General features: G+C 39.3%; 1 protein-coding gene across 2 annotated transcripts in view; it reads right to left on the bottom strand.

Annotated features, from left to right (window-relative positions):
• Positions 1-319: 319 nt before the first annotated feature.
• The window catches only part of MYLK4 (myosin light chain kinase family member 4), a 31,907-nt gene continuing 14,584 nt past the window's right edge, over positions 320-17,642 (bottom strand). For both annotated transcript variants that reach the window (XM_036396047.2, XM_054517500.1), the window contains exons 5-14: positions 15,411-15,516; positions 14,466-14,559; positions 13,315-13,424; positions 12,058-12,199; positions 9,704-9,774; positions 8,834-8,962; positions 8,157-8,309; positions 7,741-7,813; positions 6,131-6,206; positions 320-3,847 (exon numbers count right to left, since the gene is read on the bottom strand). In XM_036396047.2, the coding sequence (XP_036251940.2) occupies positions 6,159-6,206; positions 7,741-7,813; positions 8,157-8,309; positions 8,834-8,962; positions 9,704-9,774; positions 12,058-12,199; positions 13,315-13,424; positions 14,466-14,559; positions 15,411-15,516 (926 nt within the window). In that variant the 3' untranslated portion in view covers positions 320-3,847; positions 6,131-6,158. The remainder of the gene's footprint in view (positions 3,848-6,130; positions 6,207-7,740; positions 7,814-8,156; positions 8,310-8,833; positions 8,963-9,703; positions 9,775-12,057; positions 12,200-13,314; positions 13,425-14,465; positions 14,560-15,410; positions 15,517-17,642) is intronic.

The following is a 17,642-nucleotide window of genomic DNA, read 5'->3' on the forward strand; positions in this document are numbered from 1 at the left end:
TAGACTACTCCAGTAAATCTGGCATCCAGTATACCTGCTGCATCTATAGGAGTGGGAATGACAGTGTCCTGATTCTTATGAGTGCCAGGTGATACTTGTCATGTTCCCAGGATTTTATTTTTTAATTTTTACATGTCAGGAAGAATGCACAAGACAAGCACTGCATCTAGGCACTTCATTCCTCCCACTGCAACTGATGTTTCTATACCACTGTTGAGGTACCTGCAGTCATCCCTGTCTGTCCATGAAAATACAGTGAAATGGAATAAAAGCAGCTAGAACAGTGCCTTTTCACACCTGCTCACAAGCACAGAAATGCAATCACATAAGCCAATGTGTAGCAAAAATTATAAGCAGACTCACACAGATATAGGTGACTTATTAGACCCTAGTAGCCTTAGTATTATTATGACCTAGTAGAAAATAAATGATGATGTGTCAAAACAATGATTTAACACAGCAGAACTTAGCTATTAGTCATTACAGAGCATACTTAAATCATAAAATCATAGAATCATAGAATAGTTTGAGTTGGACTGGACCTTTAAAGGTCATCTAGTCCAACCTTCCTGCAATGAGAAATGAGGTCTCCCACTTGATCAGGTTGATTACAGGCCTGTCCAACTCTCCCTAGAATGTTTCCAGAGGTAGGGCAAAGTAAAACAGAATGCAAATCAAACTTGCATATGTGGGCACACACACAAAACAGCATGCTGCTCAACGTGAAATGAGACACAATTAGGAAGCCACTGAAAACAATCTGTCTCAAGCTATTATTTACTAAAATTACAACAGCCAGGAAAGATCCCAGAATCACAGAATTACATAATTTTTAGAGTTGAAAGGGACCTCTGGAGATCGTCCAGTCCAACCCCCTTGCCAAGGCAGGGTCACCTAAAGCAGATGACACAGGAACACATCAAGGGGGGTTTGGAACATCTCCAGAGAGGGAGACTCCATGATCTCCCTGGGCAGCCTGTTCCAGTGCTCTGCCACCCTCAGTGTAAAGAAGCTCTTTATCATGTTGAGGTGGATACAAGACACAAAGGAACACCTCTGGAGACATTTTTCTCAGACACATTGCTATACACAGCAGTGATGATTACACAGCAGTATAATTTTTTACCCTTGGTGACAGTAAGGCCCTAGGTAAGGCACCTCCCTTTTGACTCAGTGCTGCAGATCCAGCACCACTGGAGCAAAAAGCAGAAGTGCACTTGGGATTCTTTCCTCTTCCACTGGACACCTGCAGGCCCACTTGGGGTTGACCCTGGGCACCAAATGGCACCTTCAGTCACTGCAGAGACTTGCTCAGTCCAACCTCCTCTGACTGGCCGTCCCTCAAATTCAGCTCCTACTGCAGGAGCTGTTCTAAGAATGAAACAGTGGGACAATTTATAGACAAGACTCCAGAGTGGGACCACCATTATCCATGTTATGAAGAATGGAAGATAAATGCCTTGTGTTAGCACAGTGCCCAGTAGCACAAGCCAAAGGCTGCTGAGGTGTCCCCTCCTCCACTCATGCCTAAATTGTAAAAGGAGGGGAAATATGTCCAGCTCTTCTATCCTCCCATGCGTTCCTATTTCTGACTGTACAAATGAACTTGGGGGATGTGCTCAACAGAGGTCACATTTTCCTACAGCTCCTGGAGGATTTGTGGTTCATTCAGTGCAACACACTCTAACACTGGGCTGATCTTCGTGGCACTAAGCTCTTAATTACTACTCAGATGGATATATCAACAAATAATAAATCCTCTTAATTCAACTGAGTAACAAAGCAGAAAAGACTGTAGTCACACTATTATTTCAGTATAGTTAATAAGATTCTAAAGTACATGCAATTCATCCATGTAAAATCTACCAAAGGAAAAACAAAACCCTGATCCAATTCTACAATGGCACTAAAGTGCATAATGAGATCCTGTAATTCCAAAACAGTTTGCTGCATTTTAGTCTGATCATTGAGTTGTGTGCTGTACAAGAAGCTACAATATCTTGAAGACAATCAGAACAGGAGTGGGAACTCCAACCCTAACAGGAAGGCAACTTTTCTTTTCATTTTGACCAGACAAATATAAATGGTGACTAAAAACAAGCAGCCCAGCTTCTACCTAGAAGTCATATGCTCATTTTCCTGCTTTGAGACTGCTCAGTCTTTTCCCAAAGAAACTTCCATTTCTGCTAGGCAAAGTTTACTTTGGTAAAGACTACAAATGAGGATTTGAAGGTGGCAGTGCTCTGTATCATATAAAAGCTATATGGTGTGTCAGTGTGTGATAGCAGTATTTGCAACCTCTGGTGCAACACATCAGTATTTCTAAGATGTCACAGTTTTAAGAAGCCCAGTTCATTTACAGGAGCAGTCTTAAGGGATGTCCTACAATAATTTTAAAACATTGGATCAAACTGGCTGTAGAGAGTGTGATGGCCATGATGTCCCATTAATGGGCCCCTTTTTATTTCAAAATTAATGCCATCCAGAAAGGACAAAGGTGTGAGAAGCAATTCATTGCGTGGTGATGAGTAATATTGTTTTGTCTTTATGTTGATCCCTTTTTTAAAAAGACAGAACTTAAATATATAAACATATGAAATCCATAGATAAATATATAGAGATAGCTATATTAATATGTGGTTTGATCAGAACTGGATTAAGCAAAGACAATGTAAAGACACCACAACAGCATGATTAAATAAAATACTCATTACAATTTGCATTTCAGTAGTTCTGAAACCAAGCAGTAAGAAAGCCATATACAGCAGAAAGCCTCATTATTTTAAGTTCAGAGCCTTGGCAACTTAGATTCACTTAATGATGAGCCATAATCAAAAAATTTCAGGTGAAGAATTCAACTGTTCTGACTCTTTTTTTTTTACCTAGTTAAGAATCAGAAAGGCTTGGGAGCAAGATAAGAAAACTAGAAATACAGAGGATTTTTACTTGAGCCTGTACACAGAGGTAATAATGAGCAAAGCACTGACTTCCCTCTTTGCCAGTGGTCCTAATCAGTTAAATTAGCATTAAACAGATTAGCTGATATAAAATCACTCTCTGTTAAAATAACTCTGAATTATATTTGCATTTTGGAGAACAGGGTCTGCACGAGTACAAGTGAATAGTGCCTTCTTCTCTTTCTTGTTTAATTAATCCAAGTGTACTTACAGTGAGCAGTAATTCATCAGGCAAAAAAATCCTGAAATGTACTGTACCACAGTCACAGCAAATTCACCTGTACACAAGGAAAGCCTCATTTCTCCCTTCCACTGGTGTTACATTAACATGGCTTTAACATGGGCTGAGCTAATCCTTAACTCATTTTAGTGTGATAGGAAAAACAAACTTCAAATCTTCTGCCGAAGGCAGCTTTCAATTTGCTGCAATTTTTTTGGGCTTTGGATTGTTTTTGTTTTTTTTAATTATTTGACTCTAGTGTCAAATGAACCTTGGCTAGAGATATAACATAGTGACAGATTGCCTTCTGGGCTCAGATGAGAAACACTTAATTTTACATGATAATTTAAACTTTAAGGAGCCTTTCATAAGTAAATGAGGACATAAGACTAGATAGAGAAAAGTTCATTATGAAACCAAGCTAATGTAGCACTTGCAGGATTGAGAACAGGCTGCTCCAGAAGAAACACGTTCCTGCAACACAGGGAAATACTTTCCTTCTTTTAACAGCTGAATAGAGAAGAAGCAGCTCCACAATGCTGGGACTTGTCCTGCAACTAAAGTGCTGTTGGTCCATTTAGTAGAAGTCTCAGTCATGGCAGGGGGTTAAAGCACCAAGACCACTGATATTTTCAAATCTCTTAGCAGCAGTAACCACACAGCAGCTTTTCTGCAAAATAAACAAAACAAGAATCCAGTTAATTCAGCAATATATTTTTTTCATTTGGTTAAGTGTTCTGGGATGACCACATCGTGGTTTCTTTGTGCAAAAAAGCAGCACTGAAGCCTCTTGCTTACAAAGGATTCTCTCAGCCACCTTTTCTGTGAAATGTTTTATACAATATTAAAAAGACAAGGCTTCTTTGTTAAGTGGAGAATTGATCCTGGAGGTATCTCTTTAAATGCAGCTACTCTGCTTTTTTTACCTCTCTTGTCATACAGATCATGGTATGCAAAGGCATGCTGCAAACCTCTCCATTTATTTGTGTTACCACTGCAAGCATTTATAATGCCAGGTTTAAATCAACTGGCACTTGACTGCATTATTTTGGGTTAAATGTGGTAACCATACTACTTGCCTGATAAAAATAGCTAAAGGGATTCTTTGAAAATAAAGCACAGCTATGACTTTAGATCCACTCATTAAGTAAACTCAAATAAACTCCAAAAAGAAAAACACACTCAGAGGAAATAACACTGCAAAAGCCAAAACCAGATTTTCCTGCAAGTTAGATCATGGGTAGGTTACTATGTTACAAAGCTATTAAAAGTTTATTTAAAAATAATTTTGACTGCTGTTGGACAGTCAATTTATCTTAAAGTTGAATTTGGTTGTAACAGAAAATTGTGTAATGCAGTGCTTCCTGCATTACAGAGGGAGAATTTTCACCATTTTGTTGTTGTGTTTGTTGCCGCAAATTAGTGGCTTGAAATGGGAAACCCAGATACAAGCACTAATCTTGCAACAGGGCTGGAAAACCTGTTTAGAAATCTGCTGTGTAGAAGCACACAGGTGAGTGGACCAAAGCTTCATGGAATCTGTCTCAGCAACAGTGAAGTGAGGGTGAATACTGAGGATCACAAAGAGGTATAAATTCCCACTGGATTTCTTCTCCAGAAGCTAATGTTCAGATATTACCATATCAGGAAGTTGCATGGCTTCAGAGAGCAAGTGGGATGTGATAGTGGTACCTTAGTCCTTATTGGCTTCCACTGTATGCACTGAGAGGCATCTTCATGTCTTTGAAATAGCTCATGTAAAGATCATTACCTTCTGTGTTATTCCACTATTCTGCATAAAATCTGCTCTAATCTTACTTAGAACAAAAATTTCAACCCCTCACAATACTCTGTTTTCGACGTGTTCCTGGAAAAAACTTGTTGCAAAAAAAGCCAGTATATCACTTGTCCTACCAAGCAGATGATGGATGATGGCACCATTAAAAACTCGCCTTTTGGCAAGTGGTGAAAGGTGGACTACTTTTATTTTGGCATCCTGTTGTTACTCATGGCTCACTACTAAAAGGAAGTGGTTTTATAGAGTATGTGTGTGTTCTCAGCCTAATTCACATCTTGAACCTCCACTGAGTTTTGCCCAGAGATGGCCTCCAGAACCTTTGAGCAGTTCCCCTGGTCCCTGAACAGAGCCACCAATTTTTGTGGTAATTGGTGAAAGTGGTGGTGGGAATTGGAGTATTGGTTTATGGAGAGACTGCAGCGCCTGAGGCAGCGCGATTTCAAAGTGGCCAAGTGAGTCAAAGACCAGGGACAGAAAAAGAGAGCAGACTTGAGTCTGCCTCATCCCCCGGGGAGGCAACCAAGCCAGGCTGAGAACCACTAATGAACTGTTTGTTAATGAAAGGGCAAAGACAAGGAGCCATGGAGAAAGGACAGAGAGATGCTCTGTCAGACTCGTTTGGGTTGCTGAAGGGGGAGGTAAGTGCCCTGTCAGAACTGGGTCCTCAGACGTGTGGAGCAGCTTCTTTTAGGGGTCACCTTGCTTTGATTTTGCTGCAGTTAGTCAAGCTGCCCTGAGGGTCTGGCCTGTGCCTCTGCTAAAAAGTTTTTATTTTTCATATTTCTACCCTTTTTAAAATTGTACTTATAACCACAGCATGAAAACCTGAAAGCTTTCAGCACTGAAAAATTATTGGGTGAAATCCCTGCCCCATGAGAGCCAGTGGGAGCATAACCATTCCCTCTAAAATGGCCAGGGTTTGCAGCACATATGGCTCCATAACCATTAATTATTTTGCACGTTGCTGTTACTTGGTATAAGTAATAGAAACAGTTTACATTTTGAATGCTTTCCAGACAGCAGCAGGGATGGTGGTGGTGAATACAGTTTGGACTGTGCACTTTGTACTACCCAAGGTTTTCAGCTGTCCACTGATCGCTTCCACAGGGGCTACAGATTTTACATTTGAAGGAACATTTGGGACCTGAAACAAACCTTCTGTTTGGCAGCTCTTTCAGAGAGGTTATTTAGCCAGGGGTGCTTGAGACACACAGTCACCTTTAGCCTTTCTCTAAGGGGAAAAAAAAGAAAAGACACCGTTATTGGAGCACTAATTGAAGATCAATCACATCTTACTTCTGCTTAAGGTAATGGCAGAAGAGCACTGCAACATCAGCATGTTTAGTGAAGCTATTTTGCAAAGCACAAGTATGACCAAAAAAATATTGGGGGAGAAGATGCAAAGGACAACATGAGCTGTAAAGTTTGCATTAGGGTAGGGTTTCCTGAGAAAAAAAGATGGTGATAGGAAGGACAGCAGTTTGTGTTCTTGCAGCATTTGGAAAAGACTGTTCCCCAGATTGCAGAAATCAGAGCCTCACTGGAGCCCAACTAAAGGAGTCAAATTATATCCTACAAAAACCTCTGAAGATAACCATGACAAACTGTCCTATTTTTACTGTGCACACTAACTTACAAATCGTCTAATAATCTCATGGGCATTGCTGTTCTGGGAAATTACAACAAAAACTAAATTTAAGTGAAAATTAGAGTAATTTATTTTATTTTTTTTTACATCCTGTTTTATAGTAATTCTAGTTATCCTTAGTCTATAATGGGAACATCTTGCAAGGACAGATCTGACAAGATGCTGTTCAGTCCATCCCATTGCCTTACCAGTAGGGCTACCTCTGCTTGATTAGCATCATAATTTTTTTATTTTAATAACATTATTTTGTTAATTAAAAATATCATCTATTAATTCTTAATGATGGCTGTATATGAAAATGCATCTTGACATATACATCCTAGGCAATACAGCAGTCATTTTATTTAACACAGAAGTGCTTTGCCTGCAAAGAAAGAAGTGAATATTGCACTTTAACTGCTGTAAAAATTCTGAAAACTGCTTAAAATTATCCCCTTGTGAACCACTGAACCACGGAGTGAACTCACTTAGAAACAGCCAACAGAGGTGTCACCAACAGCGTGAATCTCCAAAAATTACTGACACAGGAATAACCAAAGTGATTTAAAATCTTGTTGCTCCTCCAACTCAGCCCAACTGAATTGTTTGCTTGAGCAAACAACTTCTTCTCTGTTGGCCACTAAACTGGCTACCACTGAAGGGCAAGAAGGTGTTTAGGTACCAAGGTATGCACCAGGTGAAGTTCCAAGCTCTGTAGGGAAAGGTATCTCTTTGGAAGAGGTAGGATGAAACAGCACTCAGGGGATCTTCAGGAGAGCCTGAAAGGGTTTTCAAAGTAGGAACAAGAATCATCCCTAGCTGGAAAATTCTTTTCATATGGTAATTCAGTGCTCATTTTGTAAATACTTTCATTTTGATAAGAAATTGATCCACTCAGCAACACACAGCATTGCAGGATCTTTTATTTCCTCCCAGACATGCAAGAACTCATAAGCAAACCGTGAGCATGCAAATTCTAACAGCTAAAAAAAAAGCAAAGGGACACACGTGGCTCACAGTGGCAAGAAATTAATCAGCAACAAAGACTCAAATGAAGTTAAGAAAAATGTCAAAGCAAAATAATGTGGCAGCACAAGAAGGCAACAGTAGATGCACAAGGATATTTAAATGTAGGGACCTGGAGTCTGCAGTGGAGCCTGTGGTCTGTTAACCATGGGTGTTTTAAGGCAGCAGTTGCACTTAATCTCCAGCTAGAGGAAAACCAGAATGCTATTAAGAGTTTTTCCCAGAATCTTACAATTCAGCAATTATCTGCTACAGGTCATGTGTTCTGCCATCTTGCAACACTGTCATTTCAGAACAGTATGACAGACAGCAGATTAATTAAGTTTTGTTTCAGAGCAAAAATGTATTCAGGTAATTTCAGAGCATTTGATGGATACAAGGAACAACATCAATGAAGTGTCATTATAATACTGTATGTGGGCATAAAAAACTTATAAGTCATATTAGTTCTGCAGTGGAGCAGCACAAGTGATACAAATGTGTCATGATGGCATGAAATACACATTTCAAAGATACAGGATTATATACCATTTTTCCTTGATGAGAAGCTTTGATATGAAATCTTTGGCTTCATCAGAAACATCTCGAAATTCCTCATCTTCAAAATCCCAGTTACAGGCCAGGATGTTGTTGAGGGTCTCATTGTCATCATCACCCAAAAAAGGAGACAATCCAGTGAGGCTGAAGTAAAAAGGAATATGTTCAGTCCTCCTGTCTTTCCCTCTTCCTGTACATGGTCTCCAATGTGCCAGCTAAGATTGTTCTGTCGCTCTGGCCTAACTTACAAAATACTACTCTCTAAGAAGGTCTCCAGACCATTCCCATTTTCTCATCTATTTACATGTTTAATCACCCCTCTCCTCTAACACACCAAGCATTATTGTCTTTCATGGCATTACTGTCTTTCATATTTTCTAGACCTCTGACTAGTCTTGTACTAACCACTGGGAATTTACCAAGCTGCTTACATTATTCTGGAAGTGTGATGCCCAAACACTCCTGAGATATGTGCAAAAAAACAAAGACAAAAAGTTCATGGCAATTGGAAAAGAGGAGAGATTTCTCAATATGGAACTTGGAAAGAAGTCAAAATTTCCTATTTTGGGTACACAGTTGTTCACTCTTCCAGTATAACAACAAACTTGGATGACTGACACAGTTCAACACAGAAACAGCTTCCAAAGCAGATACTGAATCCTACTTACAGCATATAAGCAATGACTCCTAAACTCCACATGTCTGTAGGAAAAGAGACAAACTCATAATTCACAACTTCAGGAGCAAGAAATTCTGGAGTCCCAAAGTTAACTCGAAGTTTTTCCCTGGGTTTATATCTAGGAAATGGAAACATTAACAAAGGACATCAATTACAGTTCTTATTAAAGCTACATCATCAATTGTCTAGCACTTAGAGGAATTCCAGAAGCATACAGAAAATTCAGTAGGAAAACAAGGACAGACAGAGGCTCAAACTAAAAGAAATATACCCACATATAGAACAAAAAGTATTTTCAAGCTTTGTATCATACTAGGACAAAATGCAATTGCTACAAAAAGGAAGAAATTTGTAATTTGAGGACTTCTTAGAGCAGGTCTTACCATCCTTTTGGGATTTCTCCATATCATAGGCATGAAATTTTTAACCAGTAAATCCTTCACTGAGATTATAGCACCTAATTAAACTAGAAAGGGATATAGCATGGGATATATTGTAAGACCCCTCAATGGTATCTTACACTCTCTTTTTAAGAATCTCTTAATACTGGAAGCAAGAGACTAGAAAAGACGCACCACTGGTTTTGTCCATTTTACCTGTTCCAAGATACTTATTTATATGCATTCTTAGTGAAAATCAACCCTCTTTCAATCATCTACCTGAAAAGAAGGTTTCAGGACAAATCTTTTTCATTCAGCTTCAAACATTGCGTATTACAAGATATCCCTGGTTAAGAAAAACAAATTTGTCCTAAGAACACTAGAAGACCATTATGTATCAAATATATCATTGCAGGGATGCAATACTCTTTTCATTGTTTCCTAATTCATTTATGGTTAGTGAGAACACATGCATGTACCTTCTTGCCAATCCAAAATCAATAATTTTTATTTGATTTGCCTCTCGGTTCACACATAGGATATTCTCAGGCTGCCAAGAGAAACAAAAAAAGAAAAAAAAAACTTGAATGAGAAACAAATATGAAAAACTGGGCTTTTAGTAAACTATAGGGAGAAAAACACTAATAACAGTGCAAATATCTCATAAGCACCTTCTGCTTTCCTCCTTGTTCAGATCTCTCTGCATGGATACCCCTCTTGCTGTCCCACAGCAATCAGAGCCATGCATTTTGTGCCTTCCAACTGCTTTTTCTACTCTACAGCTTTTCACTTTGACATAAGGCAGCAGTTCAGATAAAGAACTCATTAGGGGGAGGGGGACAGGGAACACAGACTTCCAAGAAGGGGTTTCAGGATGCTTTCACTGTGACTTTACAGACCTTAATAAGCTCACACTGATTTTTTTTTTTTAATTACATTTTTTGGGCTTTGAAATTTGTCTTGTAGCTTTACATTTCTGAGTGCCCAAATGTTCTGTCAGATTGAACATTAATATATTAAGCCGCTCACATCAACTTTATGTTTTTTTCAGGTGTTATAGCAAAAAATAGGATTCACAGGTTAAATCTCTCTGGATTTCCATAGGGCTAAATGTTACTCTTCACTTTCCTGGAAGAATCAATTAACTTCCAAGAATTACTCCAAATTCTTACAGAAGGAACTGAGAAAAGGATTTGGCCAATTGTCTTTGAAATGTAAATACCTAAAGCACAGTCCCATATTCACTGCCAGCACTTTTATAGCTACTCTGTCTTGTTGCTCAGTGAGTCCTCTTTGAAACAAAACAGCCCTCAACACTTAAAACATTAGTTAACCTTTGTCACCATTACTAATTCATTTTACATGTAGGACTTTTAAAACCATCTGTCCATAGTTTCTGAGGTCCTGGATGATTATGGTCAAGACGATTTTCTTTCAATTTCAAGCTTTCTTTCCCAAACTCATTTATTACTGACAGCAATCTATGAACAAGCAAAACAGAAGGGAGAAGCTGTAGCTGGCGAGCACATGAAAAGAGGTCTTTGGGATTAATTTCTTGGATTGTATATTTATCTTTTTGTCAGCAGTTTGACCTCATATTAAAACCGTGCCATCTCAAGATCATAATTAATGTGTCCCAAAGAACTGTGTGAACTTCTGTTTGACAGGTTTCTAGGTAACTGGATGTTTATAGAGAAAGAGAAAAGTAAGTCTGGTCATCGATCGGCTACAGAAGCAGGTCCCAACAAGCATCTGCTCATTTCCTTAACCACTGCAATAATATGTATGCTAACAACATTAAAGATGTACTATATTAACTCAACTATTACAAGCCAAAACCAGCAGCTGTTATAAAAATCTCACCAAAGAGAAAACCATCTTGTGCACTCCTTGTTTCTTTTTATTGTATTGTAAAGCACAGGGATCACTAGGAAGCTTTCTAGCCAGTCATAAAACTAAAGACATCATCCCATTTTATTCTTGCACTAAATAGAGGTAAGAAACAAGTCCATTACTTAATAAAAAATGGGGCTAAGGGAAAAAGACCCAGCTCAAGTGTACACTTTAATGAAAAATAATAACAAATGTTTTCTAAGGGGTGTCACTTGACCATTTGCAGTTGACCAGAGTGAGAATGTGCAATTACACGGTAGAGTACTTGTACATGTACACGTGCATGGTAGAGGATCTGCGACCTTTCTCTGGGCTTTCAGCTACACTAGACATATTTGTTACATTAACCACTGACTATTTTTATTCCTTTCATTTCAGAAAGTACTCTTTAATGTACTTTCCCTTAATCTAGCTATCTATTGATGCCTTTTCATGACAACAGCAGTTGAGTGTAGTCTTCAGAAAATTGCGTGGGCTTACATTGATCCTCAATGACCCTTGAATTTAGTTCTACTCACTCATGCCTTTCTGCATAGTAAAAAACAGGGACAATTGCCACCCCACAGCTGATGTGTAAAACATGCATCTTGTGCAGTTGAATTAAATAATATTTGTACAGTATCTTGGGACCTAAGTATTGAAATTTAAAATAGCAATGTATTTGTAGTCAACTGCTGGCTTTCTATGAAATCACTCTGTGGAAAATTTAGGCACTATGAAGCTTGATGACATATGACCACAATTTTCATCTAATTTACTTAGTCCTGTAGTAATTTAACCGATCTCAATGTGGTTAAAGTAAATATGCATTGAAATAAGGAAAGCAGAATAAGGCTCTTTGTTGTTTCTGCCACAGGAATCTGCTAAGCTTTATGGCCTACCATTAAGAATGGAATTTCCACATCTGTCATTGCACAAAACATATATCTCAAAACTCTACCTTGAGATCCAAATGAAGAATGTACATTTGGTGCATGTACTGAATTCCCTTGCAGATCTGTTTTATGAACGAGATTGTATCCATCTCTGTCAAATTGTAGTTTTCATCAATAATTCGGTCAAATAACTCTCCTCCTTCCACGCTGAGGAGAAAAAGACAATAAAGCAGTGACCAAGTTCAAATCCCATCCCATACAGTAAGACTAATGCAGAAAATACACTATTGACTATTTTTATCATTCACAGTCAAGTTCAGTAAGATGAGCTTGTACTTTAATCTGAACTTTCTGAAATCTGAGTTCTGATGCATACTGGCCTGAACGCCTTCAGGCCTAAGAGTCGAGTCTCTCATCCATTGAAAACCATGAACATCTTGAAATTTAATATTATGCTGTCTTGAGTTCTCATCTTGGACCAGTGAAATTAATGACGTTCCATGGAAAACCAAGACAACATGATGGAGAATCTGCATTTAAATCTGTGGTCTCTTCCCTCTGAGTTTAAGAGCGACAGGATCTAAAAGGTCAATCTCAAACTATCTAAAGTCAACAAAATTTACTTAATTTATCTTCATATTTCAGTATGCCTCTAGCTTATCTGTTCATAGGTGCACAGACACTTTCTTTTGTGATATGTTAATCATATAGACCAAATTCAGAGTACAATCTGAGAATGTCCAGAATAGTCAAATTCACCTAACTTTGAACCCTTCTGCCACACATTTCAATGTTTTAGTTTTGGCCTTTTTCGCTTCCTTAAGACAACATCTGCTTAACCTGAGCTTAAGGCAGGTATTTTGTGCCTAATTAGCCTGATAACCCAGCATAAAAAGCAGGTTTATCCTTTCAGGCACCCAATATAAGGATTAGGCACAACACCCACATCTGGCTCCTCTTTGATGCAAGATGTCTTCTTGTTTGCCTCCCAGAATAGGAGATATTCTAAGAGGTTTGTTTCTTGGCTGACACAAATTAAAGTATTAAATTAAAGATAAGATATGTAACACAGCTCTATCTGCAACTGAAGCAGTTGCTTTACAGCACCAGGAGTGTGGCAGACTGCTGGAAAAAATGCAAAAATGGCTGCATGGGAAAACTTTTCTCTTAAAATCCCTTTTTTTCCTGTTGTTCATGAGAACATATATGTGTTTTCTACCTGTAAGAAGCTCTATTTCTCATTTCAGGAGAAAGCAAGAAGGAAATTGACAATTCTAGCAAAAGTAGTAAACACAGAAAGGAAAAGTCAAGAACACACTTACTATTCCATTACGAGTACAATATCATTTTTAGATTCAAAGGCATCATATAGCTGGATGAGGTTGACATGATTCAGCTGGTTCATGACATTGATTTCATTTTTTACTTCATCCTGTAAAGAGCCATGTATATTGCTTCAGATACTTTTTTCCTGAGATGGCTACATTTGAAGCAAATCTACGTTATCTTCACGTTTTCTCTTGTGGCAACCAAACTCAGGGCTCCTGCAGCAGTAGATGTCAAAGCTATAGGAACTAACAGGCTGAACTCAGAGCTTGATTGGGGTGTTTACTAAGGTATTTAGTTACCTAAGGTATTTACTGGAAAAGAAAGAGAAGAGCCCACATGGACAAGAGGCAGGCTCCCAGGGATGTAAAGGAAAAAAAGAAGCAGAAGAGGATTTTGTTCAAACAGCTGTAGGTGTACAAAATCAGGCTGAGAGGAGTCCAGAACAGTCCTCAAAACCTAACTTTACAGTCGGAGGACTGGTACCTCCATTCAGCCCAACTATTTTAGGCACACTGAATGATGATGTCAGTCTCTCTCCATTCACCATAAAGGGACTCTTAGAGATCAGCTTGGTCACAGCTATACCTTAGCAACCTCAGTTACCTGAGACAAATCCCACTCTTGAATGCCTTTGATGACACCCATGACACACAAAGGATGTCATGCATGTCTTTCCAGTGAAATCCAGTCCCAGATGGTCGAGAGATTTGCAAAACAGCCCAGACTAATTCCTCTCATCTGTATTTGTGTTGATGTCAGGTGCCCAGATCATGTCTGCTATCAGCATCGCCCCCACTGACATCAAGTCATTATAACAAAGGCTACAGTGTGCTTGGGAGGGAGTACACTATGTCACAGGCCTGACAAATATTTTTACCATTAAAGAAAACACTAAGAGAATTAGCAACAGAAAGGAAAAAAAATATATAATATTTAAAAGAAACAGAAAACACCCCAAAAATAGAACTTTGATGAGTTATTGGAAGTTTTGGAGGAGAAGGGAAATAGAACTGGAATTAATGGTGTTGCAGCAGATCCTATGAGTGTGATGGCTCGTGAGACACTTGGTCATGGCCTGCTGTGTAGCTGAAGAACAGTGTGTGATCCATTGGGGAACAAAAGACTAATATCATTCTCCACCAACCTTCTGTTTTGGACCTTGTGCTTTTATAATTTTGGCTGCCAGCTTGAGACCTGTTGCTTTCTCTTCACATTTGTGCACTTGCCCAAAACGCCCTCTAGAAAAAAGGAGAAACAAACATCATCCAGTGGTACAGGTGTCAACTCCGAGTGTAAACTTCACTATAAAAAACCATAAATTATCCTCTCCCTACGAGCTTTCATTTCAACTGCTCTGTTGCTGCTCTTTTGTTGTGTAGATTGTACTTGCTACTACTCATTTAGGCATATCAGCATCACACAGTGTTCTATCTGGTACTACCCCATTTGTATGATTCACTATACTTACCTCATAATGACCAATCCCAGGAAAGTCAAGGATATACTGTAAGGATAATGGCTCACTTCTATGCATCATCTGCCCCTCTCCATCACATCATTCTCCTCCTTGGGAGGGTTGTGTTTTCTTGATGATATAAAGCCTTATCCAAGAATATGCTGCCATGAAAATTACAATATCCCACTCTCCTAAACAATGACAGCACAAGGGGTAAGTAACTCCATGGCCTGTCAGATCAGCCTGCTAATCTATCTGAAAATAAGAATGTGTTTTCAGGGATGAGACTCACTGAGAGGAAGAAGACTACAATATGTGTCTACATACTGCTGGCTGTAATTTGAGGTAAAGTATTTCAGCATCCTAGGAGCCCTGTCATAAAGCCTGATGGCATTTGGCTGGCCTAGAACACTGCCAAACACAGGCCAAGTCTGCTGGTGCCAAATAGCAGGCCAAAATTCACTCTCACTATAAAACCAGTCTCCTCTTTTCGTCCCTCTACAAAGCACTTTAAGAGCTTATACTTTCATGACTTCAGCTCTAGTGGGGCATGTTGCCTCCATTCACCTCCTAGGGTGCTTGGCTGTAAATTTGTGCCTTGCTTTCCAAGTTGATTTATTACACCTGACTTACCCTCCCAGAATTTCATCTTCGTTGACATTATAGTAATTGCTGATCCCCACCCTTTTGGCTGAGACAATCCGGTGATCAAATGGTGCTGGTGGAGTAGGAATATCATCTAAAAAAGACAAAACCAACAGAGACCATATTAGCAGTCACATGCAGTGCTTGTCTACCCCCTATTTTAGTTCCTCTTTTCCCCAGATAAGTTCATTTAAGAACTGAATACACTTACTGTAAGCTTTATAGAGAGGTCTTTCTCTGTTATTGAACAAGGGTTTTATTCCATAAGCTTTGGCTCAGAAATGAGGTGGTTGTTGGGAGCTACACTACCGAGACAAGGACTCCTTTTTTTAAATTATCATCTTTCATACAACAGTTGGGAGAGGTGAAGACCACTAGACTGTACCAATGTAGCTTCATATCCACAAGGGGCCTCTGCAATTCAGCCTAATCTCTGATTTTTTAAAATATTATTTCCTCCTCAGGGGCTGTTAATAGATGAGTATGCACTGTAACTCTCTGGTGGAATAGGAAGAGAAACAACTGTCCTGCAGGCCCAGCTAAGAGAGGCTATTTCCTAGCTTCTGGTGTTGACAGTGACTCCCCTTCTCAACTGACTGACAAAACTTGTCCTTCTCCACAGTGTGGTCATCACCTTTAAAGATTACATTTAGAGCTTGTGTACATGAGGGAGTTTCACCATGGTGGACAGCACTTGGGGTTTCCAGTATGCCTCAGGACACAAGGAAACTCTCATATGCTGCTTTGAAGAATTTCTGCCCTTAAAAAAAGATGGCAGATAAAAGGTAAAGAGGGGCACAGAGGAGGGATGGTTCCCAACATTGCACTGCAGCAGCTATGGAGTTTTGGCAGGTCTCAAGTGTTACTTTCTGGACCTCCACATGCTGGACCTTTCTGCCATCCTGGTCAAAATCCCTGCTGGAGACCAGCCCTCCATGCCTAATTTGGACTTTTTGCAGGCAGTTGTGACTTCAATTTCATACCCAAGTTGTTTTTCATTTGATTGATACTCCTGAGAGTGACCTTTGGCTGACCAAGGTGACAAATACTTCTTCAACCATTTGGGAGGGCTACAGCCCCAGTGTTTCAATATGAGCTTTCTGGTTTGGAATGCCAGCTCCTTTTTGTGTGAGGCTTGTTGAGCAATTTTAAAACCATTCATTACTCCAGTGAAAATGATCAAAAACACAAACAAGAAACCCCACGACAGCATGTAGCTGGCAGGAACACTTTGGTCATTAATGTGGCAGTAGATTGTCCTTATTCACAGTGAATGTCCATTTTTCCAGGACACCAGCTGTGTACCTAGATTTTTCCTTGACAGTGTTAATAACTTACATGGTCAGGAAGTTAGTTCATGGTCAAGGAATTGTGAAAAGCTGGGGCTTCTGGAAGTTTGCCACCTACTTGGGATTCTGCGGAGTTTGAATTGCACTACTGTAAGTATGGGTCTTTGCATGTTACTGAGACCCAAAAATGCCAAGAAAACCTCTAACCTAAGGCAAAATTTGACTCTAACACAAACTCCATCAGCACCAGCATGTAAGTGACAGAAGAAAATGTATTTCTGAAAGCTCAGCTAAAAACATTACCAAACTTTGGGCAAGGAAATATTTTTTTAAAGATGCCAGACTACTTTTCAAAACTATGTTTAAGTTTTTGCCTTCAAGATGTTCCCCATTGCAGACCCCATTTTTCTTTTCCCACAAACCAGAGATGTTTCCCTGTTCAAGAACAATTTCCTATTGCAGATCAAAGATGTTCCAACAGAGACACTATAACCTTAATATCATCCATAAAAATCTCCCAGAGCTCACAACAGTTTATGGATTTAAAAGTTTTAGTGTGTTATCTCCTGTTTTCTGCTACAAAAACCTAGCACAACCCTGTAATAAATGTTTCCCTCCTACACTCTCCCCCCTTTACCAAAGCAGATACATTCATCTTGACTCTTGTGTATGCACATGCACACTCATATATTTCCAAGTCTTTCAGGCCACCTCCTCACATGCCATAATCTCATTTACAGCAATAGCCACTGAAATGCTCAAGATGGAGGTCTGATATTAGAAATCTCTGCCTCACCATGGTGAGCACTGCTTCAAAGTTTGGTGCATGAGCACCATTTATCTGATTGTTAAACAGCATCATTCAGGCTTACACACAAAAGTCTGTATTTCTTTACTTTGTAGCCTGCAGTTGTTCTCACTTCAGATCACA

This window comes from Molothrus ater, chromosome 1 (genome assembly GCF_012460135.2).
Source record: "Molothrus ater isolate BHLD 08-10-18 breed brown headed cowbird chromosome 1, BPBGC_Mater_1.1, whole genome shotgun sequence".
NCBI lineage: Eukaryota > Metazoa > Chordata > Aves > Passeriformes > Icteridae > Molothrus > Molothrus ater.